The 25,769-nt window shown below is 47.1% G+C and overlaps 1 protein-coding gene and 1 long non-coding RNA gene across 2 annotated transcripts; one reads left to right on the top strand and one right to left on the bottom strand.

The window, feature by feature from the left end:
- Positions 1 to 234: 234 nt before the first annotated feature.
- Positions 235 to 4,009, bottom strand: Sowaha (sosondowah ankyrin repeat domain family member A). Its single transcript, XM_075992653.1, has one exon. The coding sequence runs from the start codon at positions 3,492 to 3,494 to the stop codon at positions 1,836 to 1,838; it is 1,659 nt and encodes a 552-aa protein (XP_075848768.1). The 5' UTR covers positions 3,495 to 4,009; the 3' UTR covers positions 235 to 1,835.
- A 1,083-nt stretch (positions 4,010 to 5,092) lies between these two features.
- Positions 5,093 to 21,139, top strand: LOC142859427 (uncharacterized). Its single transcript, XR_012912202.1, has 6 exons — positions 5,093 to 5,423; positions 10,661 to 10,971; positions 12,922 to 13,112; positions 14,517 to 14,692; positions 16,429 to 16,513; positions 20,204 to 21,139. It is a non-coding gene; the product is annotated as an uncharacterized LOC142859427 (long non-coding RNA).
- Positions 21,140 to 25,769: the final 4,630 nt, after the last annotated feature.

Below are 25,769 nucleotides of genomic sequence, written 5' to 3'. Positions count from 1 at the left end.
GGGGGTGTGTCTATGTAGAGGTATGCAGTCCAGAGGTGCAGGAGGTTGTGAGATGCCTTACGTGGGTGCTGGGAACCAAACTGGGGTCCATTGCAAGAGCATTATATGCTTCTAATCGCTGAGCCAATAATATTTCTCCAGCATTGAGCCATTTCTCCATCCCCAATAATAACATTTCTTTTAAAAAGGAAAAACAATTATAGCTAAGAGAAGTGTATCACACACAAGCAGAAATAGAAACAGGAACTATTTATTTCGTGGCTTTAAATCATTCCATGAATGACTGCTGGACTATCTTTAATGATTTCAAAGGTCTCACTGACGTATATTGGGGGTGAAGTCACACCCCTGTGCCACAAGAACCACTCAGCATGACTGATTACATGCAAACATAGTTTCCAAAGACAGCAACATCATGATAGGATACAAAAAGTTGATTGAGTAAATAGATTTCACATTTTTTTTTCTTTAAAGGGGGGAGGGAAGGGTACTATTATGACTCTACCATGCCCAACCGGAAATCTTGGGCATAGCCACAAGCCTGCTCCATTCACAGGAAGGAACAAAGGTCCAGAAGTTACACCGCTCATTCTAGGTCACTGGACCAAGTTCTGCATTGGCTAGTTCAAGTGTTTTTGTTTTTAAATGGATATCATACACTTATTTGTTCAGAACTTTCATATAAAATAACAATCGTTTCAATTACTATTAAACAGTTTTTTTCTCATGTAATAATTTTTTCCTTTGATTATAATTTTTCACCCATTGCACAGAAAACCACAGGTTCAAAATTCACAATTAAATCACAATTTTAAAAAAATTAAAATTTCATGCCAAATCAAAGTAGCCACCAGTTAGTGTGAAATAAATTTACATTTGAGTAGTTTAAAGTTATTTACCAAAATGTCTCTTTTCTATCTTTGTTAAATCACACTTACTCCCAAGATGTACTTCTTTTGGTTTGTTTTTGCTTGTTTTGGGGGGTTTGGAGGTTGTTTGTTTGGTTTGTTTTGAGACAGAGTCTCTCCGTGTAGCCCTGGCTGTCCTGGAACTTGCTCTGTAGACCAGGCTGGTTTAGAACTCACAGAGATCCGCCTCCATCTGGTAGGATGAAAGGCATGCGCCAACCACACCCAATCACACAATTGTTTCTCAGTATTTGATATTCACAGTACAATTGGAATTGGTTACATTCATTAGGGTCACAACGGTTATTCCGTGTTCAAGATTCCAGAATCTGTGCTGCCTACAGTGAGGTAGATAAACATATTAGTGTTGTTGGCTAGGACTAATTTCCCTTAGACTCGATCATCTCTTTTTAAAAGATAGATTTCCAAAACAGTCAGCAAAAGACTGAAAATGTCCTCGTACTTTGTCTAAAAGTGGGAAAAAAAAACCCAGAATTTCAAAAGGTATTATCAAAGTTTCCATACCTCATTTTTAAATTTAAAAACAGAATAAAAGCATCCAATTACAAAGATACTACAGATCTTAAAGTCGCCATCTTTGAATATCTAGAGAGCCTGACTCCACTTCTGGTTTGGGGACAGACCAGCTGCTGCCCCTTAACCTTTGACCCTAAACTTTAAGTCTCTTCCCAAGTTCAGACCTGTGAAGTTTCTTCACAGGGACCTCTCTCAGGGAACAAGAATCCCATTTCTATAAGCACATCAAAGTTTAGACAGAAGGTGGAGGCCCATCTGGGTAGGATAGGCTGCGATGGACAAGGTGGGAAGTGGGACAGGCTGCAGGCGTTGGTCCTGTCTTGGACAGGCTTAGATGGTATGGCACATGCCCTGTATGGTCAACCAAGGCATTGGTGGCTTCATGGCCATTCAGGTTGGAGGAGGCAGACTGGGCATTAAACCAGCTAAAGGCCCCGGGGTGGGTCGACGAGAGATTTCGGTGAAGGATGGCAGGCCACCACGGATCTTGGTCTTTTTGCGGGGAGCCATGGGGGAGGCACCCAAGAACTTGCTGAAGGAGCTTGACTTCTTCAAGCCACGAGCCAGGTCCTGGAGCATCAAGTCGTCAGCCAGGACGCCCAGAAACGCGCTAGTGGTGGAGCTGAGGATGGTGGCAGCCACCTGCACGGGGTGCCTCGATACAAGGCTCCCACTACCACCACTGGCCCCATCAGGCTCCGTCGTAGCTTGCAGACCAGGGTCACCAAGTAAACGACGCAGCGCGTAGGAGGAGCCAGGCCTCAGGTACTGGTAGGCACGACGGCCGCTGTGGTCGCGGACGTGCACTTGGGCGCCCAGGCGCACCACTAACAGCACGGCTGCATCCTCGTGGCCGTGCAGGGCCGCCAGGTGCAGTGGCGTGTAGCCACCGTGCGAACGCGCGTTCACGTCCACGGGCACGCCCCCACGCCGGGCCACCTCCACCAGCTGTAGAGCCATCTCTCGATCGCCGCTCTTGGCTGCCCAGTGTAGGGCGGTGAAGCCTGACATGAAGTCACGCTTGGCAGCCAGGCCGCGGTCCCGCAAGAGCAGCCCGTGCAGTTGGTGGCTCCAATGGCCGCTGGCCGTGCGCACCAGCCACTCGTGCTCCGTGGGCTCCAGGGGCACAGCGGGCGGTGGCGGCGGCGCGGCAGGCACCTCCTCTATGTCCGGGCTCAGCAGGCGCGGGCCCGCGCGCGACAGGCGCCTGAGATGGGGGGAGCGGCCAGGTCCCAGGTGGAGGCCCAGACCCGACTCTTCTACCGAGAGCCGCCGCAGCAGCATCGGGGAGGCCCGCGGGCTCGGTTCCTCCGAACGCTGCCTGCGCAGGCCTTGCTCCTCCGCGCGGATCCGCAGCGCCGCGGGGCCGGAGACCACGCAGCGCACCGGCAGCATGCAGGGCTTCTGCGGTGGCATTTGAGCCGGGGGAGGTGCAGGCTTCGGGTCTGGCGACTCTGTGCTCGGCGAGGGTGCCCCCGACGGCACACTGGCCGGTGCGGCTACCTCTGAGGCTCCCTCCGAGGGCCAGGGCAGCTCCTGATCCTCGGGTACCCCAGCCTGTGGCGCTGAGCTTGATGGAACCCCAAGCTGGGTGACCCCTGAGGGTGGGGGCCCTGAGGCAGGCTGTAGATCCAATGGTGCGGACAAGTCTTCCTGCGGTTCCTCGGACGGCTGTGGGGAAGGGGAAGCTCCGGGGACGCAGGTGTCCTCCGCTGGGACGGCAGTGCTCTCGGCCTGCGTGGCTGGCACCCCAGGGCTGGAGGGGTGCGGGGGCTCTGGTCTCTCCGGCGGTCGCGGCTTCTTTCTCAGCACCACGAACTTGACCCCATCCAGCTCCTTCACCACCGCCACGTTGTTGACGAACTTCTTGAAGCGGTCCCTGCGGGCTGCGCGGCCGCGCGGGTCCCCAGCGTCCAGCAGCGGCTTGAAGCGACTCAGTAGCTCGGAGTTGCGCACCTGCCCGCCGTGCTCCAGAAGGAAGCCCAGCACCGCCGCCTGGCTCACCCCTGCGGCGGCAGCGGCGGCAGCGGCGGCGGCTGCCAGTGCCATGCTCGGTCACCCCAGCCGCCTCGCCAGGCTCACCTGGAGCTCTGATCCCCGAAGCTGGACTGCAGTCACGCCCTCCCCGCCGCACTGGGACGTCTCCGGGCGAAGGGCACTTGGGGCTCCTGCCCTCCGCCTGCACCGGGCCGGGCCCCCAGCCTGGGGGATAGGTTGCTGCCGAGAGGTCCTATCCAATGGGTGCTGGGCTCCATGCCCCTGAGCGGTGCTCGGCTTACAGGTGACAGCTGCCACTGGAGGTACAGAGGGAGTGGGGGAGTGGAACCTCTCCGGGCTACCCCACCCCAGTCGCGGAATTAAAGGCACAGCGCTGCTCTTCCGCTTTGCTCCTGGTTGCTAGGTGGGTGTGTTCCCTGGGGAGGTTGCCCTGAATGGGCGAGGCAAGGATATTTATTCTTTTCAGCAGTATTTACCACAAAATAAAAGCAATATTTTACATACGCATGTCCTTGCAATATATATATTGCTTCAATACCTCTCCAATTTCTGAAGCATCTCCTACAGGAAAACGGATTCATGAAATTCACAGCAAGAGTAATTCGCTGTGTGTGAAATTGAATGCACGGCCCTAGAGGCTCACGAAAGGTTTAGAAAGCAGTTTTCTTATGATAAAATAATACTGTTTTAAATGTGGAGCTTTGACATTTGCATTTTCTTTACTATTCATTGAGTGGGGTGTGTGTGTGTCCGTGTCCTGTAGGTTAGAAGACAACTTGAGATAGTCCGTTCTGGCTTTCCATCGTATGGGCTCTGGAGCGAATTCAGGAAAAGCACGCACATTTTCTCAGTGAAATATTTCAAACACACCCTCTTTCTTTTGTCTCTATATGTACCTCACATATGGAAGTTGGTATGGAACTTGCGATGCCACTGCCTCCGTGTTCTGAGTGCTGGGTTATAGGTGTGCACCAGTATGCTTCCCCTAAAACAGCTCATTTTAACATAGGATTTCAGGAATAAACCCACAGGAAAACACAAAGAAGGAAAAAAAATACTACCAGAAATGACCACTAACATTTTGAAGTATTTTCTTCTACTATGTATGGGTATGTCTGTTACATTTAAAAATAAAAAGGCAAAGTAGGAACTATATTGGGGCGTTAAACATGGAACCCAAGGCCCCCCAAATGCCTGACTACACCACCACACCTCCAGGCCAAGCTGTTTTTAAAACTTCGGTTATTTCATAAATATTTATTGAGGACATAGATTGTGCTGGGACCTCTTCAGGCTTTGATGCGTGTTCGCAGAGATAAAAGCTTTGGCCTAGCAGAGTTCATTTATCGGAAGGAAGCAGAAGTGAGGAAGCGGCACGATGTACTATGTGAATTACAGCATGCACCACACACGCTATAGGAAATCGAGGGTGGTCAGACTCCGCGGGGACGGATTGGGAGTTTGAGCCAGGGAGTCGGGTTGAAGACGGTGAGGAAGCTGAAGGAAGAGCTTCAGAAGGGCGTTGCTAGGCAGATGAGAAAGAGCTTTTGAAGCTGGGGAAGCCAGCAGGGCGGGGGGTGGGGCTGCTGGCTTCACTTTTGTTGTTTTGTCTTCAACTTTTATTTATGTGTGCAGACCTGGTGGGCACAGGCCTGCGGCGGTGCAATAACGGATGTTAGAGACTTTATCCCGGAGTTCTCGCCTTTTGTTACGTGGATTCTCAGAGGACTGAACTCAGCTCATACACCTTGGCGTGTTGTTTTCTGAGAAAGTCTCTCATCTGACCCAAGAAGGCCTCAAACTCCTGCAGAGGCGGTCCTTAAATCCTGATCATCCTGCCTTCACTTAAATGCTAAGAGTACAGGCTTTGACAGCGTACCAGCAGCTGTGTGTGTGTGTGTGTTGATCCAACTAGAATAAAATATTCCCAGGATGCCCTGGAACTCAACAGTCCTCCTCTTCTAAGTGCTGGGATCACAGGTGAGTACTATCAAGTTGGGGGTTCCTTGTTGTTTTTGTTGGTTTTGTTGTTGTTGTTGGGGGGGGGACTAAGTCTCACTATGTAACCTTGACTGAAACTTATTATGTAGACCAGGATAGCACAAACTTACAGAGCTCCACCTGCCTCCGCCAATACCCGAGTGCTGGGAATTAAAGGTGTGTGCCATCAGGCCTGGCCAACTATGCTAGGAGTTTGAGTAGTATTTTCATTTATTTATTATTCATTCATTCATTTTTGAGACGGGTTTTCTCTGTACTGCCAGTCCTGGGTGGCCTTGAACAGAGATACCTGTCTGGTTCTGCCTCCAGAATGCTGGAATTAGAGGTGTGCACCAACACGTCCGGCTAGCTTTTTTTTTTTTTTTAATGTGCATTGGTGTTTGCCTGTATGTATGCCTGTGTAAGGGGTGCCAGATCCCCTGGAGTTACAGACAGTTGCGAGCTGCCATGTGGATGCTGAACTGAACCTGGGTCCTCTGGAAAAGCAAGCAGTGCCCTTAAGTGATGAGTCATCTCTCCATCCCGTTGTTGTTGTTGTTGTTGGTTTGTTTGCTTGCTTTTGTCTGGTTTTTTAACTTTAAAATTGTCAGTCTAATTTTATGCATATGAGTATTTTGCCTGCATCTATGTCTGTGCACTACATGTATGCCTGGGGCCAATAGAGGCATCAGGTTCCCAAGAGCTGGACTTATGGAAGGTTATGAGCTTTGTCATGTGAGTGCTGGGAACCTAACTCAGGAAGAGCAGCAAATGTTCTTAACAACTGGGCTATCTCTCCAGCCCCAGTATCTCCTTATTCTACCAAGTAGAGGAACATTTAGGACCATTGTCTTCTGTGTTGTCAAGCAATCAACATGAGAGTGACGACAGTGGGGAGTGGGGGTAGGGAGTGGGGAAGGGGGTGCACGCCTTTTACCTCAGCACTCAGGGAGGCAGAGGCAGGTGGATCTCTGTGAGTTCAAGACCATCCTGGTCTACAGACTGAGTTCCAGGGCAGCTAGAGATACACAGAGAAACCCTGTTTCAAAAAAAAAAAACAAAAACAAAAAAGAAAAAACAAAACAAAAAAACATAGAGTGCTACCAACATGCTTGGAAGAAGAGTTTGTGTTTCAGCATATACATTTGTTTTCTGTTTTCTTTGTACATATGTGTAGCGCAGGCACCTTCATGCCTCTGCACGTGTGTGGAGGTCAGAGGACAACTCTCAGGAAATCAGTTTTCTCCTGCCACCATGTGGGTTCAGTGGCTGAAGTTGGGTCTGCAGGCTTGGTGGCAAGCCTTTTCGCTTACTAGGCCATCTTGATAGCTGGGTCTCTAGGGTTTTTGTTGTTTTTATTTATTTATTTTTAAAAACCATGTTATGATACTGGGACAGGATATAAAGATGGAAAATTATGAGGACAAAGGAAGGGAAAGAAACCTCTCATCCTGGAGTCTGGCTAAGGTCTCTCACAGGCTGAGAATCAATAATTCCAGCACAAATAATATTTGATATGAAGATTGTAGACAAAGAACTAATATTACTTTCATATATAGATATTTTGCTTTACAATAATATTGAAAAAACATGTTTGGTGGCAAACTCATCTTTAATTTTAGCCCTCAGGAGGCAGAGGCAGGCAGATCTCTGAGTTTGAGGCCAACCTGGTCCACAGAGCAAGTTCCAGGACAGCCAGGGATACACAGAGAAACCTGCCTCAAAAGACAAAAGCAAAAAAACAATAACAATAAGTAATAATAATGAATCAATAGGGCCTAGTTCCTCTCCAGGACATTTTCTGGGACTCTCATCAGCCAGGTTTTGCTTACAGTAGAGACTTCCTGTCTTACTATATTCCTGTGACCCCAAATTCTACCAGGTTACCTGTAATCCTATCAGGAGGCCCTCAGGGACCACCTGTGATCTCTTTAAAGGCAATAACTTCAAAAGTCACCAGCAAGGTGTATCTGGCTATTGTAAAAGAAAATTAAATACTACTTTTCTTTTCTCTCTTAAACTTTTATTGATTCTTTGTGGATTTCACAGCAAGCATTCTGATCCCACTCATCTCTCCGTCCCCTCACCTCTGCCCTCCGCCCATGCAGCCTCCCTCCCAAAACAAAACCAAATTTAAAAGAAAAACCAGGGGCTGGAGAGATGGCTCAGAGGTTAAGAGCATTGGCTCCTGCTGGATGGTGGTGGTGGTGGTGCACACCTTTAATCCCAGCACTTGGGAGGCAGAGACAGACTGGATCTCTGTGAGTTCAAGGCCAGCCTGGTCTATAGAGAGAGTTTCAGAACGTGTTTCAAAGCTACAGAGAAACTCTGTCTTGAAAAATCAAGCTGGTTGTGGTTCACACCGGTAGGATTTGCTGAAGGAGGCAGAGGCAGGAGGATCACGAGTTCGAGGCCAGCCTGGGCTACATATTTAAAAAAAAAAAGAAAAATCAAAACAAACAAATAAAACAAAACAAAAGAGCACTGACTGCTCTTCCAGAGGTCCTAAGTTCAATTCCCAGCAACCATCTACAATAAGAGTTGGTGCCCTCTTCTGGCCTGCAGCAAAAACTGTAATTATAATAAATAAATCTGAGAGAGAGAGAGAGAGAGAGAGAAAAGAAAAACCAAAAACAAATTAAACAAAACAAAGAAAAGAGGGGCTGCAAGATGGCTCAGTGGTTAAGAGCAATTCCCAGCACTCACATGGCAGCTTGTGTTGGGCCCTAAAGCTCCACCAAGGAGGAGGTCGCCCCAAGAGACACTCTCAGCACGGTTGATGCAATAGCAAGAGGAATTTTTCAGGGAGGGGGTAGTACAGAATCAAAGGGAAAGTCCAAAAATCATTTGTCAACTATTTTGACTAGTTCATTCAACAGTCAGCTAACTCTACTTGATCAATGTTATGGCGATTACAAGGAGGAACACCTGCAGGTCGTCTCACCCCAGTTCCAGAGTCTGGGTCTATTGAAGAAAGACTACAATGGGGATGGAAAGTACTCAAAGCTCTAGTGCACGCGTGGTTGGTTACCAGGGTCCTGGTTCCCAGGAAGGGGGGGTGCAGTAATGCTAAGGGTTCTGGTTCCCAGGAAGGGGGGGTGCAGTAATGCTAAGGGTTCTGGTTCCCAAGAAGAGGGGTGCAGTAATGCTAAGGGTCCTGGTTCCCAGGAAAGGGGGTGCAGTAATGCTAAGGTGTCCCAAAGTCTTTCACTTGCAGCTGTCTGTAACTCCAATTCCAGAGAATCTGATATCATTATACCAGTGCACATGAAATAAAGCTAAAATAAAACAACAACAAAGAAACGAGAGAGAGCGCAAGAGAGCGAAGAATTTTGCCCTGGAAGCTGTAGTGTGGCCCGTTGAGTCACACAGTTTACCCTTTAGTCCATTCATCACTACCACAAGTCTTTGGCCTGGCTTGACGCCTCTGGTTTCTGCTACGCCACTGATAACGGGCTCTCACTCGAGCTCCTCTTGGGTATCCTGTTGTCCTGTGTCTTGGAGATCCTACTGTTTTGGATCTGTAGGTTCATCCCCTTCACATGCTCTGAAAGTTCATAGATGAGGTAGATGCTGGGGTGGGCCAACCCTTAACCCTAGTTCTGAGGTGCTAGCTGGGTTGGTCAGCCCGCCAGCTTTTTCCTCATCGCTCCTACCTGGACAGGCTCTCCAGCACTGCCTCAGTTTCCCTGCCCAGTGCAGCCGGCAGCAGGGAACAGGGCCAGTTCTCCTGCTTTCACTCAGGTCCTCAGACCTGAGTCATCCACGCTCACACCACCAGGGCCAGCTCCACTTTTCTTTATTCTGCCTTAGTTTTCGTTCTGTTTTGTTTTTTTAAACTTGACACAAGACAGGGGCTTCTGGGAAGAGGGAATCTGAGTTGAGAGACTGCCAGCATCAGCTTGACCTTAGAAGAGTCCATACGTCATTTTCTTGATTGATGGCTGATGTGGGAGGGCTCGACCTATGGTGGGTGGTGCTGCCCCTGGTCAGGTGGTCCTGGAGGAGCAAGTCATGGGGACCCAGTAAGCAGTACCCCTCCCTGGCTTCTGCATCAGTTCTTGTGTCCAGGTTCTTATCTTTTTTTAAAAAAAATACTTATTTATTTATTATGTATACAATATTCTGTCTGTGTGTGTCCGCAGGCCAGAAGAGGGCACTAAATCTCATTACAGATGGTTGTGAGCCACCATGTGGGTGCTGGGAATTCAACTCATGACCTTTGGAAGAGCAGGCAATGCTCTTAACCACTGAGCCATCTCTCCAGCCCCCTCAGGTTCTTTTTTTTTTTTTTTTTTTGATTTTTTGAGACAGGGTTTCTCTGTAGCTTTTGGTTCCTGTCCTGGAACTAGCTCTTGTAGACCAGGCTGGCCTCGAACTCCCAGAGATCCGCCTGCCTCTGCCTCCCGAGTGCTGGGATTAAAGGCGTGCGCCACCACCGCCCGGCCCCCCTCAGGTTCTTATCTTGAGTTCCTGCCCTGGCTTTCCTCAAGGATGGAGTGTACCCTTAGATTGTAAGCCAAGTAAACTCTTTCCTCCCCGAGTTCCTTTTGATGATGATCTTTATTACAGCAATAGAAAGCAGACTAAGAGAGGCCCACACCTGCCAGGCAGTGGTGGCGCACGCCTTTAATCCCAGCACTCAGGGGGCAGAGGCAAGTGGATCTCTGTGGTTCAAGGCCAGCCTGGTCTACAGAGCTAGTTCTTGAAACCCTGTCTCAAAAAAAAAAATCTTTACAGAAACAACTTTAATAAATCCACACTCTGCTCATCCTGGTTCATCCTGAAATTCTGTCCTGTTTACTGAGTTGAGGTTCTGAAAGGTTAAGGGAACTCTTCAGGCTGCCTCGGTGACAGTGTGGACTGTGCCGATGGCAACGACAACGGTGTCATCAGTTGTCATTTCTGTCTCAATAGTGCCGTTTCTTTTCTATTTTATTCTGTTTTTTTATGTCTATGTGTGTGTGCTCTTCATGTATGTGCATCAATCACATGTATGCCCGGTGCCCTCAAAAACCAGACAAGAGCATTGAATTCTCTGGAACTGGAGTTACAGATGGTTGTGAGACACCATGTGGGGATTAGGAATCGAATCCGGGTCCTTTGCAAGAGCAGCCAGAAACTTCTGAGCCTTGGCTCCCACCCCATATCACTTTTTCTAAAAACCTACCCCATTACACCCTAATAAAACCTACTGTGCCTTCCCTGAGTCTATGACGCTCTGCTTTTGCCTACAGTTGACTCTGTGAGTATCCATTATCTATCTGTGTGCGGAAGGACCTCTGTGAAGATGATATAATCTGCATTCAGGAGTTTACCACTCAGTGCATCAGAGAAAAGCTGCCAAGCCTTTCTGTACCTAGCTCAGATGGACCCTCCAGGTGCTGGCTGGAAGGCTGACCCTAGGGCAGCGGATGGGGTACTGGGAAGTCCTCACCTGCAGATGAAGCCTTGGAAGAAAGATTGAAGGACAAGTTCAAGACAAAGCACACCAGACCTGTTTGCAGTTTAGGGTGTATCCCACAGCCCCAGGAGAAGATAGCACTGGGTGAGCACCCGGCCATGGGTGAGAGACCTGGGGTGCTAGTTTGGACTTTATCTTGTTTGCAGTGGAATTCCAGGGAGAGCTTTCTTGCTTTTAGTTTGCTGAGTTGTCTCAGTGGTTAAGTGTGCATATTGTTCTTGCAGAGGATCTGAGTTTGATTCCCAACACTTATGTAGGGCAGCTCACAATCACCTGTAACTCCTGTTCCTGGAGATCTGATACCTCTGGCCCCTACAGGCACTGCCCTCACTCGCACACACCCACAGATATATACAAGTAATTAAAACTTAAAAGGAGGGGCTGGAGAGATCGCTCAGTGGTTAAGAGCACTCGTTGCTGTTGCAGAGGTTCCCAGCACTCACATGGCAGTTCACAACCACCTATAACCCCAGTTCCGAGGGATCTAATGCCCTCTGCTGCTGACTTCCATGGCCACCAGGCACACATATGGTACATATCCATGCATATAGTCAAAGCACTCAGACCCGTTATATATATATATATATTTTTTTTTTTTTTTTTTTTTTTTCTAGACAGGGTTTCTCTGTAGCTTTGGAACCTGTTCTGGAACTAACTCTTCTGAACTGTGAGTTCAGGCTGGCCTTGAACTCACAGAGATCCACCTGCCTCCCAAGTGCTGGGATTAAAGGGATGTGCCACCACTGCCCCGCAAAATATTTATATTTGAAGTCATGGTGTCTGAGTAGCGGGCAGAGGGCAATCTGTAGTAGTCTGTAGAAGTCAATTCTTTTCTTCCACCCTGTGGGTTCCAGGAATGGAACTCGGGTTCTCAGGCTTGGCAGCAAGAGCCTTTACCCCTTGCTCCCTCTCGCCAGTCCTGTTGTTTGTTTTGAAACAGGGTCTCACTCTAGCCCAGGATGACCTGGAATTTTACATTGTAGCCCAGGCTGCCCTTGAACTCATGGTGATCCTTAATGTCAGTTCCAGGTGAGCATCTCCACACTCAGCTTGTTTAACTATTTTCTGATCACAAAAGCAGTGTTTATGTTTTTCCCATTTACAAGGGTTTCCAAAACACCAAAAGAACAACTGATCACATGTTAGAGAGCGACTCAGTATTTTCCTACTGGATTTGCTGTGGGATTTATTTGCTTATGATTTGGTGACTGTGTCTCATATAGTTGAGCTTACCCTGGAACTTGATAACCAAGGACAGCAGCTAGGGCTACAGAGAGAAACACTGTCTCAACCTCTCCGCCCACACACATAGCCATTGATGGCTATGAGCACGCAGTGTCCTGATCTCCCCGCCTCTACCTTCCAAGTGCTAGGATTACATTCACCAGTTTGCCGGGCTTCTACTTATGCATTCATTCATTGATTCATTCAGTTTTGGTGATGCGGGGGCTCAGCCTTTCACACTCAAAGCCTTTCACACTCAAAGCCTTTCACAGTCAAAACAAGTGTTCTGCTGCTGAGCCCCACCCCAGCTAGAGAGCCTCTGTAGATGGGATCAAATCACACGTTGTTTCTTTTTATTTATTTTATTTTATTTTGGGTTTTTGAGACAGGGTCTTTCTATACAGCTCTGGCTGTCCTGGAACTCACTCTGTAGACCAGGCTGGCCTCGAACTCACAGAGATCCGCCTACCTCTGCCTCCTGAGTGCTAGGATTAAAGGCATGTGCCACCTGACCATTTTACTCTTAAGGAAATATTTATTTCTATTTTGTGTGTATGAGTATTTTGCCTGCATGTATGTACGTGTACTACATGTGTGCTGTATCACTGGAGGCCAGAAGGTGACATCAGATGCCCTGGAACTGGAGTTACGAGTGGCTGGGAGCCACCCTGTGGGTGGTGGGATCTGAATCAGGGTCCTCTAGAAGAACAGCCAGTGCTCTTAACCAGAGTGAAACCATCTCTACATCCCCGTTTCTTCTTTTATATTTCTTAAAATATTTTATTGCGTTTATTTATTTGCTATGTGTAGAGTGCGGAAGACGGCTTGTAGGAGTTGATCCTCTGGTTCCACCATGATGGTCGGGAGACAGAAATCAGACCCTCGGTCTTGGCTGCAAGCCCCTTCACCTGCTGAGCCACCTCACTAGCCCCACATATCGTTTCCTAACCCAGTCTTCATCACAGACTGGTGTGATCAGTGCTGGGACGGACATACGACAGGTAAGTTGGTGTATGACAGACAGCAGGTCCCTGTGGGGAACGATAAGAGCAGTGGTGTGGGAGCCAAGAGTTCCATTGCTTTCACTTTAAAAGTCAATTCTTAGTTTTCTTTCAGAAGCTGCTCTGAATAATTTTTTGGTCACCCCCTGCCAGGGTAAATTTTCGGGGTCCTTGGAAGATCTTTCCCATGATCTCATATGTAGGGGAGCCTCAATCAGCTCGGATATTTGTTAAGATGGGGATGCAGTTCGCTTGGCAGAGAGCCTGCCTCACATGCACAGGCCCCGGCTTCCATCCCAGCCCCACAGGAACCAGGTGTAGTGGGGCAGGCCTCTAATCGTAGCATTCAGCAGATGGGGTAAGAAAAGCCAGAAGGCCGTGCGGTGGTGGTGCACGCCTTTAATCTCAGCACTTGGGAGGCAGAGGCAGACAGATCTCTGTGAGTTCGAGGCCAGCCTGATCTACAAGAGCTAGTTCCAGGACAGGCTCCAAAGCTACAGAGAAACCATCTCAAAAAAACAAAACCAAACATCCAACCAAACAAAAAAAGTCAGAAGTTTAAGGTTATCTTAGGCTGTATAAGAAGAAACTCTAGCCAGGCTGAGCATGGCAAACATGGCTCTGGCAGGCCTTGCCTTTCTCTCCCAATCCCTCTGCCCTGCTAAAAAACTATTATATCACATTCATGAAACTAGCCACCAAGATCTATATGGCTACTTTCTCCTCCTGAGGCTGACTACCAAGATCCAACTATCAAAGTATTAAAGTCCAGCAATCAAAAGCCCTTTTTGGCTCACCTAATTAAAATTAAACATCTCATCCTAACCCATGTTTTCCCCTTTGCCTTTATAAACCACCATTTTCCTATGGGCCACATCTGTCTTTATTGTATCCAGAGGCAGTCCTTTGTCCTTCTCCAGGCCAAATATCCCTCCCCAGCCCGGTGTGGTGGCTCTTGCCCAAACACTCACGAGGCAGAGGCAGGTAGATCTCTGAGTTCAAGGCCAGCCTGGTCTACAGAGTGAGTTTTAGGATAGGCAGGTCTACACGGAGAAACCCTGTCTCAAAAAAACATATGTGTGTATGTGTGTGTGTGTATCATACTATCCTACTTTCTCTTGTTCCCTTCCTCTTCTATTTTCTGTCTTATTCCCTGCCCTTTGTTCCACTGTGGCGAACAAATTTCTGTGCCAAGAACTTGGTCTTGGGGGTCTGAGTTGATTTTGTTTCCTTTCACTGTAGCTAATTCAAAGCCAGCCTAGACTGCTTGAAGTCCTGCTTAACAAAACCAAACAAAACCTCGAATATGAGTTGCAGACCCCTGCTCTCAAAGGCTGGAGGGGGGCAGGAAGGGCCATGGCTAAAGCCCATCGGCACGAATGTGTTTTGAACTTGTTTTGACAGTGTTCACCGAGAAGAGACGGGATTAACTACTGATTGAACTGGAATTGCTGCTACAGGCAGACACCAGGCTTTGAGCTGCACAAAGAAGCTCGCCCAAGGTCACAGATCATCACTGGCCGATCTTGACTTGAACCCCAAGCTCACCAAGTCTTTAAAGTCATCCTTCTGAATGTTCAGTAAGTAAACTTAGAGAAAACTCCAAAGGATTGGCTTCTGCCTTCTCGGGCATCTCCTCAGCTTGAATGTCTTAAATGATTTGTTTCTAATTTGAGTAGCAGGGTGAGGAGGCTCATGACATCATGTTCCCCAGGCTGCTTTTTAATTCTGGTGCCCCATTGCCAATGAGGCCACTGAATCAATTCATCGAGTGACTCAGCAGTTTGCCCACAGGCCTTAGGAAAATCAGATACAAAATGTGTATTTACGGCAAGAGTAAAATTCCACACTGTGCCTTGAACTCGGTGGAGGCAATAAAGAAGGCATTGTCTTCAGCTCAGTGGTTTCAGCTTGGAGGTCATCCAGCTGTAACTAATGTCGGGAGATACTTAACCTGTGGGTCCTCACCCCTTTGGGAGGGTCAAACAATCCTTTCACAGGGGTCATATATCAGATATCCTGATTAGCAGTTATTTACATTCGATTCATAACAGTAGCAAAATTACAGTTCTGAAGTAACAATGAAAATAATTTTATGGTTGGGGATCTCCACAACATGAGGAACTGCATTAAAGGGTTGCAGAATTAGGAAGGTTGAGAACCACTGATCTAAAGAGATGTTTGTGTCCCTGCCTTTGGGTATCAGACTAGAGTAGAAAGGGGCTCCAAAGAATTCAAATGTCCCTAGGAATTCCATAACCAGGAAAGAAAAGGCTGAAGGCCTGATGCCATCCGGACGATGACCATCTCCCAGGAAGAACTTCTGAAAACTTATCAGACCACCTTGGAGACACACTGGAGCCCAGATGATGACGGGTCACTAATGAGAGGGACCGCGCCTTGGTTGGAACTGTTTAATTATGCATGCATATACTCTTGCCTTCAGTTTGAAACTGTCAGTACCAGAAAGATGGGCTTGGCAGGGGGCGGGCACTGAACCTGTTTATTTGTTCCCTTCCCAATATGGTCATGCGGAATAAACCCCTTTCCCTATACTTCACTATTTTTTTCCCAGACCTCTTCAGGGATTGGTAAGATAGATCCATGATGGATAAAGGAATTTGCTACCAAACCTGTTTACCTAAATTCAATTCCCAGGACCCACATGGTGGAAGGAAAGACCTGACCCTCCCCTAGTTGTTCTCTGACCTCCACAATCACACTGTTACACACACATACAAATAAATAAGTGTAATTTAAAAATTCGTCTTATTTTAAATACATTATATAACATTAAACACTATTACGACTTGCAACCCACACTGGCCTCTGAATTCCACGCCTACGCCCCGTTAAGCGTTTGTGGGCACTTTATGTTCTTGACCATTTTGTCCCTTGTCTCTGGAATCTCTTGTTTGCAGTGTGCAGTCTCTCACTGTGGGTCCCTTCTGCCCTCTTGTGTCTCACCAATGCATCACCAGCAGGGGAATCTCAAGCTAAAAGCCAGCGCTCCAGGGACTTGAGGGGGATGGGGACTCGGCGGTGGCTGCAGCAGAGGGACTTTGCCCAGATAGCAAGCTGTTTTAGTCATGACTTCCTTCCGGAACAAATCATGTTTTGTTCTTGCTTACTAGTCCGGGGGAAAGAGCGAGGGGCCTCTCTCTCTGTCTCTCTGTCTCTCTCTCATGCCCGCAGCCTGTTGCCTGGTCTTCACTGAGGTCACAGTTCTAAATTCTACCAACAAACATCAGGTCACATGCCCATGTGGAAAACTCAGTTTTTTCATCTTTGATTCATTTTTTTTTTTTTTTTGCAGGCTGTTTCTCTGATTGGTCAGACTGGTTGCTAGGTAGAGAAGCAGCAAGCTGTGTCCTTGGATTGGAAAGCTGGGAACCCATGAGGTGACTCTCCAGATGCTGTCCTCTGCTACCTTTTCCCCCTCCTTAGTCCTTTTCTGCCTGGTTAATTCTACTATATGAGGGATTTTGTCATTGTTATTGAGACAAGGTCTGGTATGGCTCAGGCTAGCTTCAAATTTGTGATGTAGCTAAGGATGGCTTTGAACTTCTGATCTTCCTGCCTCCTCTTCTCCAGTGCTGTGGTTATAGGTATGCACCATTATGCCTGATTTATTGGGTGCTGGATATTGAACTTAGGGCTTTTTACATGCTAGGCAAGCTTTCTACCAACCAACTAACTTTAATGTTTTATTTTACTTATATGTACGTGTGTACATCTTCGTGTGTGTGTGTGTGTCTGTGTGTCTGTATGTGTTTGTGTTGTGTGTTCAGGTGGCCAAAGAAACCAGAAGAGGGTATCAGATCCCCTGGAACTTGAGCAGGTGGGTTGTGAGCATCCCAGTATGGGTGCTGGGAATTGAACTCTGATAGTTTCCCAGCCCCTTGTGCTGTATGAGCTTTAATGGAAAAGATTATTCTACTCTTACCCTCTCCTCTTGGAGGGAATTTGGAGGCTTATTTTTTTCTTTCTCAAGAGGCTGTGTCTGAATTAGGATAGGCCTAATTTGAAAGGCCTGCAGAGTGCTGTTTAACCATGACCTTGTTTGTGAAGCAGTGCCCCTGCCTGGCCAGGCTGGGTGTTCCAGAGGACTTCACGCTGTCACGGATAAGTACCAATTTAAATGGCCCCTGAGATTATAGCACCCAGTGTTTGGGAACATGAGACCTACCAAAGGCATTTGCCCTGGGGACAGAGTTGTCCTGGTTTTAAAGACACAGTTCAATTTGTCCCCAACCTCTTTCATAGCCATAATTAACTTGCCTTCGCCTTAGATGAAAGACATCAGTTTGTCTTGATTCCTCTCTGTAATTCTAAGCGCTCATTAACAGAGATGTCCCGTCAGTCATCTGAAGTAAGTGGTAGCCCTGTGTCAGGTGTTGATGGAGACTGTCTAGAAGCGGTGTGTTGAAGAGGGGTCAGGCTGAGGTCTGTGTGGGATGGCCACTGGGGTGGAGGTTAGGTTGGCAGCAGGAGTTTAGCTCCAGGTCCTTCCTCTCCCAGACTGTGAGCTAAGCAAATATCGAGCAGATTTATTAAGAGCTCAGAGTAATCATCTGTGACGTTGAACAATGAACAAGGAATAGGAGGATGAATGCCACCCCGGAGGGCGTACAGTCTGCAGGTGAAGTCATTAATGGCATTGCTTTCTTTCTTTTTTTTTAAATGTTTATTTATTTATTATGTATACAATATTCTGTCTGTGTGTATGTCTGCAGGCCAGAAGAGGGCACCAGACCTCATTACAGATGGTTGTGAGCCACCATGTGGTTGCTGGGAATTGAACTCAGGACCTTTGGAAGAGCAGGCAATGCTCTTAACCACTGAGCCATCTCTCCGGCCCCATGACATTGCTTTCATCACCACACTGTAGCACGAATAATAAAACCCAGAGACAGATACTGGGGTTCAACCTGAAGGTCAGAAAAGCAAAGCGTCCAGCTACTGCCTCTTATCTCAGACCAAAATGGCGATCCTGCCTTCATGAATCCTCAGAATGAGACTGCACAGAGACCTGTCTCCTCCTGTTTTATATTCCTCTCTAATGCTGGGATTAAAGGCATGCACCACTACCACCTGGTTTCTTTGGCAAACTAGTGTGTCTACTGGGATTAAAGGTGTGTGTCACCACTGCCTGGTCTGTATGGCTGATCAGTGCAGCTGTTTTACTCTCTGATCTTCAGGCAAGCTTTATTTATTAAAATGCAAATGAAATATCACTACACTGTACACCTAGGAAAGTCTATCGGTGCTAGGTGGATACCAGGGTACAGGCTGCCAATGTGGCTCAGTTAGTATAACTGGTATATAATAGTATACTAATGTAGCTCAATGTAACTTTTGTCTAGTGTTCCCAAAGCCCAGGGCTTGAGCCCCAAACTGCATAAACCAGGTGTACTGTTGAATGCTTACAACCTCAGCTTTCAGGGTGGATACAGGAGAAACAGAAGTTTTAGGCTAGCCTTGGCCACGTGAGACTGACTCAAAGCAAGAAGTGGTAGAACTTGTGGGCCTGGGGCCTGGTGTTTTATGTCGTGGAGACACACTTCTGGAGGGAATTTATATTCCTCTTCAAGGGAATAGGTTAGATCTCTTGGGATTAGGTTAGGTACCAAAACAGGGATGAGGTATTAGAGAATGAGGTCACCCCCTCCATTTTTGCTTTTGCCATGCTATTTCTGGATAAGGACATCCTCACCAGGACTCTGGCATGCTCTTTGGATCCTCCAGCTACCAGAACAGTGGGCCAAATAAAACTCTCTATAAAGTGCTTACCCATCTGGCGCTGGTGGCACACGCCTTTAATCCCAGCACTCGGGAGGCAGAGACAGGCGGATCACTGTGAGTTCGAGTCCAGCCTGGTCTACAGAGCGAGTTCCAGGATAGGCCCCAAAGCTACAGAGAAGCCACCCTGTCTCAAAAAACAAAACGAAACAGAAAAGAAAGTGCTTACCCGTCGCAGGCACTTCATGGTAACAACAGAAACTGACACAGGCAGTGCCCAGCAGCTACAACCACCTCCAGTGATAAAATGGCGGCAGTTCGGCACATGGCAGTCACTTTCGTCATTTTGGCTTTTCATTTCAAAATGAGGCCAGGGAAAGCATCTTTGGCTGAGTCAGTACTGAGGTATGTTACAATAGGTGAAAATGGTTCTGGTCTCATTACCTCAGGACCTAGGAGTGGTTTTCTCGAGAGGAATATTTTTCTGAAAACATTTGCTTTGTTTTATTTTTATATATTTATCTATTTATTTGGTTTTTCAAGACAGGGTTTTTCTGTGTAGCGTTGTCTGCTCCAGAACTCTCTCTGTGACCAGACTGACCTCAAACTCACAGAGATCTGCTTGCCTCTGCCTCCCGAGTACTGGGATTCAAGGTGTTGTGTCACCACGCCCAGCTTATTTGTCTGTTTGTCTGTCTGTCTGTCTGTCTGTTTGTTTTAAGGCTGAGTCTCCTGTAGCCCAGGCTGCCTCCAGCTCTGACCCTCCTGCCTGAGCCTGAGTGCTGGGATTCCAATTCAGCTCTACCATGCTTTGCTCTGAGGATGATTTTGAACTCCTAATCCTCCTGTTTCAACTTCCCAATTTTTTCTATAGGTAAATTTCAGATGTCAATTGAACATATAGCCTAGTTAGCAACATAAAAGCCTGTTAAGCCAGATATGGTGGCTTACACAAGTACCCAGCATTCAGGGAGCTGTGGCTAGATTTCCACAGGTTGGAGGCCCAAAATGGGCTACAAAATGAAACCCTGTCCCAAAATGTCCCCTCTTCAAAACAAACAACAACAAAACAACCCCACCACCACCATATTAGCCTTTCAGGGCCCCAATTCTAGACAGAATGACCGAAACCAGAGAAAGAAAGAAAACAGGAAAATAGTGTTGGGGTTGCTGGGGAAGAGGAAAGCCTTGTTTCATCTCAGGAGCGTGCCCCTGAGGGAGGCCAGGGCTGTGCTTGGTTATTTGTGTGTGACACTGTTTTCTTCTTCCTTGTCCAATCTTTCCCTTCATTAGCAGCAATCATAGAATTTCCCCTGCTAAAGAATCTTTTCTTTTTCTTTTTTTTTTAGACTGGAAAAATTTGGCAAAATGTCACAATGTTCTCGTGTCCCAGGAACTCAACATCACTGGGTTTCAGAAACTCTCCAGGGGACAGACAATAAGACCACAGTCTGCACAGAGCCTTCTGTGTGGCTTCGACAGCTGGGGCAGAAACAATCGGATTAATGTTTGCTAGAACTGGTCTTATTTTCCATTTCTTCCTTCCTTTCTTTCGTTTATTCTTTCTTTCTTTCGTTCTCTCTCTTTTGTTCTTTCTTTCTCATTCTTTGTCTCTCTCTCTCTTTCAAACAGCTGCTTCTTGGTGGTAATTTTTCCACTCCAGTGTTCCATTTAATTTTTTTAACCAATTTTGTTTATGCTCCCCATTAACAGAAATTGTTGTTTATTGAGCAGCACTGGGGTTCAATCTCCAGAACCACAGTGGATGGAGAGAAGGCCTCCCAACAGGTGTCTCCTAACCCTCCACACACACACACTGCGGCATTTGAATGCATGCTAATAATAATAAGTAAACCAACAATTTTAAAAGGCAAATTGTTTTTACTTCCAACACATCTGTCTATTTTGTGCACTCAGAAGTGTCAGCAAGCAGGTCAACTGGCAATCCCCCTAAAAGGTCTATGTCACCAGGATCATGAAGGTGATGTTACCTGAAAACAAAATCTTTGCAGATACAATTAGAGGATTTCTGCACAAGGTCATCTTTCATGTGGGGTCATTCCGGTAGATCCTGAATTCAGTGTTCCTGTATGAGACAGTGAGTCTGGAGGTTTGTACAGATACAAGGGACAGAAGAGGAGACAAAGCCAGAGAAAAGTTGGAAGCACCTGACACGGAGTGATGCTGCCAACAGGTGCCAGGAGCTTCCAGGGGCTGGAAGGGGCAATGAAGGGCTCTCGTGTAGGAGATAGCGCCTTTCTGGTCTTGAGAACTGTGGAAAATAAATTTTGGTTGTTTTAAGATGCCCAGTGCTGGGTGTGGTGGTGTACACTTGTCACCCCAACCCTCAGGAAGTAGAGCTAGGAAGGTTAGGAGTTCAAGGCCAGCTTCAGTTACCTGTTGAGTTTGAGGTTAGTCTGCCTTACATAAGACCCTAACTCAAAAATAAAAGGAAATAAAATAAAATTAGCACAGTCTTAAGGGATCTAGATTGCAAGAAAAGTTTCTCTCTCTAGGAGGAATCCTCGTGCTGAGCCTGTAGACCAGCAATGGCTTTAGACAGGTGACTGAACTGGTCCCTATCTTCTCTACTTGTGATGCCCTCACCGTCCCAGTTCAACCCCCATCTTACATTGCCTGCATCCCTCTGGAATGGTCCACAAGAAGCATCCAGGAAGTGTGACTATCTAGAGTAAAATGTGGTACCCGATCCTTCTCCTTTACAAGAAAACTTGTAAAGGGCAACTCATGATACGTTTGCCTTCCGTGTTTGCAGCAGCCGTATAAGTAAATACACGGGAGGGTGTGTTCAGGATGGGTCAGCAGCCTGTGAGCCAGCTGGTCTCTGAAAGGAGGTGGAAGCCTCATCAGAGCTGAGTGGCCTGAGAAGGGAGAAGTGTGTACTGTGGGCTAAGTCCTGTGGGTATCTGTGGCTTGAACAGCAGGAGACTCAGGGCCCAAGAGGTGGTTGAGCACAGAAGTAGTCGAAGAGGGTGCATGCTGCCAGACTTCTCAAGGCAGTACACACTCTTCATAACTCAAACTAACTTGTTCAAACCAACTGGCCCTCTTCTCTCTGCTCCACTGCAGGCTTCCCTGGTTCATGGAAGGCATCACTGTGACCTACCCAGTTCCTGCAGACCAGGCTACATGCCATGATTCTACCTTCTCCTAGCCACACCTCCTGGAACCACCCAGCTCCCCGTTCCTGTGCCAAGCCGTCACCACTTTCCCTGTGCACCTACCCTGGCCCTTCCTTTCCTTTGTCCCTTGCAATCTTCTCCTGGCCCTCAGTCTGGCTCCCCTCTGCCCTGGCCCGTACCTAATACCAGAGGGCTCCTCTTAGAAAACCATCTAATCCAGAAGTCTGTGCAATACACTATAAACTAGAGGGCCATAGGTCCTGAGTAACGGAGCTTTTGATGGAAATGCTACCCGCAACAGCAAGGAGCCTATAGCAGAAGGCAGAATGTCCTGGTGTGGCCTTCCCTGGGGGTTCCCCAAGCATCTCTACAGTCAGTCCTAAGCTACAGTGCTGTAGCAACTGTCTGCTGCAATTGTTTGTTCATGTCCCCAGATCCCCAGAGGATATGCTGGCTTTTTTTTTTTTTAGAAAAGTTCTCATGTCCTTAAATTCACTAATTCACTATGTAGGCATGGATGAGGGAGAGAGGGAAAGTTGCTTGGTTTGGTTAATTTCTCCTGGTCCCTCTCACTTCAGCAATGAACACAAAAAATTGCTTGAGTACAAATGGTGTGTGGATTTCTTCCCACCAATGAGCTAGCTGGGCTGGTTAGTCTTTGTCAACTCACTGCAAGCCAGGCTCACTTGAGAAGAGAGACTCTCAGTTGAAAAAAATGCCTCCATAAGATTGGACTGTAGGTCAGTCTGTGTAGCATCTCCCTTTTTTTTTTTTTTTTTTTTTGTTTTTCGAGACAGGGTTTCTCTGTGGTTTTGGAGCCTGTCCTGGAACTAGCTCTTGTAGACCAGGCTGGTCTCAAACTCACGGAGATCCGCCTGCCTCTGCCTCCCGAGTGCTGGGATTAAAGGCGTGCGCCACCACCGCCCGACTGCATCTCCCTTCTTCTTTCCTTCCTTCCTTCCTTCCCTCCTTCCTTCTTTCCTTCCTTCTTTTTCCTTTCCTTCCTTCCTTCTTCCTTCCCTCCTTCCTTATTTCTTTCCTTTCTTCCCTCCCTTCCTCCTTTCTTCCTTCCTTTTCTTTTCTTTTCTCTTGAGTTTCTCTGTCTTAGAATTGGCAGTGCAGACCAGGCAGACCTCAAACTCAGAGATTTGCCTGCGTCTGTCTCCTGAGTGCTAGGATTAAAGGTGTGCGCCACCACGAAAACGCAGTGGAAACTTTTCTTAACAATTGATGTAGGAGGATCCAGACCACTGTGGGTAGTGCACACAGGTAGTCCTGTGTGGTATAAGAAAGCAAGCTAAGCAAGCCACAAGGAGCAAGCCAGTAAACAGTATCCCTCGCTTCTCATTCCCATGGTCTCTGCTTTAGTTCATGCTTCCAGGTTTCTGCCTTGCTTCCCTCAGTGATGAATGGTGATCTGGAAGCTTTCTCTCCTGGGTTGCTTTTGGTCAGTGTTTTACCATGGCAACATAGAGGCAAATTAGAACAGAGCAGTTCGCAATGGGCATTGGCCAAGTGTCCTTAGTACATTCAGTTCTGCTACAACTGGTCTACTTGAGAGATCATCTCATCTCAGAAGTCAAAGGACACTGTTGTTCCTGTTTTATTTTTACTTTATGTATATGGGTATTTTGCCTGCATATATGTCTGTGCACTATGTGTATGCCTAGTTCCCAAGAAGGCCAGATGAGGGCATTGGATCCCTGAAACTAGAGTTAGAGATGCTTGTGAGCCACCCTATGGATGCTGGGAATTGAACCAGTGTCCTCTGAAAGAACAGCAAGTGCTCTTGGTAACTACAGAGCCCTCTCCCCAGCTCCCTCCACCCCACTTTTAAATATTTCCGACCTACTGACCAGCTGTAACAGCGTCCTGGAAATGGGCTTACCTGTTTATTACGAAGGATATTACAGAGAACATATCAAGAGATAAGCGGCTCGAGGTTCAGGAGACGAGGCACAAAGCTTCCTCATGCTCTCTGAGTGCTCTGTCCTGCAGGAACCCCCGCCTGCCAGCTGTCCAGAAGCTCTCTGAATCCTGCCCATTGGGTTCTTTTGAAGAATGCATTCCACAGGCGTGACGTGAACGTGGACAACTACGTACAAAGGTGATTGGGCGAAAAGGTTGTCATCGTATGCAAATAAGATGGGCGGAAACACCCAGCAAGGCCGGTCAGTTCAGATTCCTTAGTATTTGGGGCTGAGTCAGCTGTCACTCAGTGGTGGGGTGTTTCCCTAAAGTGAAGCCCTGGATTCAAAACCCAGGGATTGCAAAAACAGTAGCGTTTGTCCTATCAGGCAGTGGGCAGTACCTTCTGGGACATGGGAGCCTCACTAGTATCACACAGGGATGGAGTGTAGAAAGTCTTTATGGCTGCTTTAAGGGGTGAGAGGGAGAAGTCTGGGGATTACAGTTTCTGTAGCGATGTCCAGGAATCATGGACGAAAATCATGAAAAGAAATTATAGTGCTTGAGCCGGCACGCGCTTTTTTTTTTTTTCCTCCCGAGACAGGGTTTCTCTGTAGCTTTGGAGCCTGTCCTGGAACTCACTCTATAGACCAGACTGGTCTCGAACTCATAGAGATCCACCTGTCTCTGCCTCCCTGAGTGCTAGGATTAAAAGGTGTGTTGAGTATATATATATATATATATGTGTGTGTGTGTGTGTGTGTGTGTGTGTGTGTGTGTGTGTACACAAGGACTGATGTTTTCATTTAAGAAATTTTAAATAAGCTGGGTGGTGGTGGTGCACACCTTTAATCCCTGAACTCAGGGAGGCAGAGGCTGGCGGATCTCTGTGAGTTTGGGGCCAGCCTGGTCTATAGAGGGAGTTCCAGGACACAACCAGAGATACACAGAGAAACCCTGTCTCAGAAAAACAACAACAACAAAAAATTTAAATAACTTTATTTTTTGCGGGTGTGAGTGTGTAAATACACACATGCCCCAGTGTGTGTGTGTGTGTGTGTGTGTGTGTGTGTGTGTGTGTCAGAGGATAACTTGTAGCATCTGGTTCTTTCCTCCACTATGTGAAAGGTGTGTGCCACCTTGACCAGACTGCGTGTGACAGGCCCTAGCTGTCCTGAAACTCACTCTGTAGACCAGGCTGGCTTTGAACTTAGAGATCTGCCTGCTTCTGCCTCGTGAGTGCTAGTTTAAGGAGTGAGACACCACCACACAGTCGGTGTGGGTGTTTCTTAAAAATACAGAAAAGAAAAGAAACCAAAAAAAATTTATTACTTCAATTAGAAATGAAGGGCTTTTAATTAAGATTTAATTTCTTAGATCTTACTTCTCCTTTCTTCCACACCTAATGTGAGACAAACTTTGTTTTTCCTTTTTAAATTTTTAAAATTTTCATTATTGTTCATTCATTTATTTCATGTGCTTTCCACCCTCTTTTTAAGAAAAGATTTATTTACGTGTGTGTGCATGCATGCTTGCACACACATGGCCTATTTGTGCTCCATATCTGTGTAGCTGCACTCGGAGGCCAGAAGAGGGCGTCAGAGCTTCTGGAAATGGAGCTGCAGGCAATCAGAGTCAACTGATGTAGGTGCTAGCAACAAGTGCCCTTAGCTGCTGAGCCGGCTCTTTAGCTCCCACACCCTCTCTTGTGGCGAATTGACAGTGTGGTTTATTATAGAATTCTGGGTTAAACATACTTTTCCCCTGAGAACTCTGATGCATTTTTTTCTAAGTAATCAGTGTTCTTAATGAGAAGTTTAAAGCCATTCTGGGTTTTGTTTTCTTGTTATGTGGTCTACATTAC

This window comes from Microtus pennsylvanicus, chromosome 11 (assembly GCF_037038515.1).
Source record: "Microtus pennsylvanicus isolate mMicPen1 chromosome 11, mMicPen1.hap1, whole genome shotgun sequence".
Taxonomy (NCBI): Eukaryota; Metazoa; Chordata; class Mammalia; order Rodentia; family Cricetidae; genus Microtus; species Microtus pennsylvanicus.
The sequence above is the reverse complement of the archived record's forward strand: the minus strand, read 5'-3'. Positions and strand labels throughout refer to the sequence as shown.

Coding starts and splice junctions, on each gene's coding strand:
- Sowaha (XM_075992653.1), bottom strand. CDS start 3,494: ATGGCACTGGCAGCCGCCGCCGCTGCCGCCGCTGCCGCCGCAGGGGTG.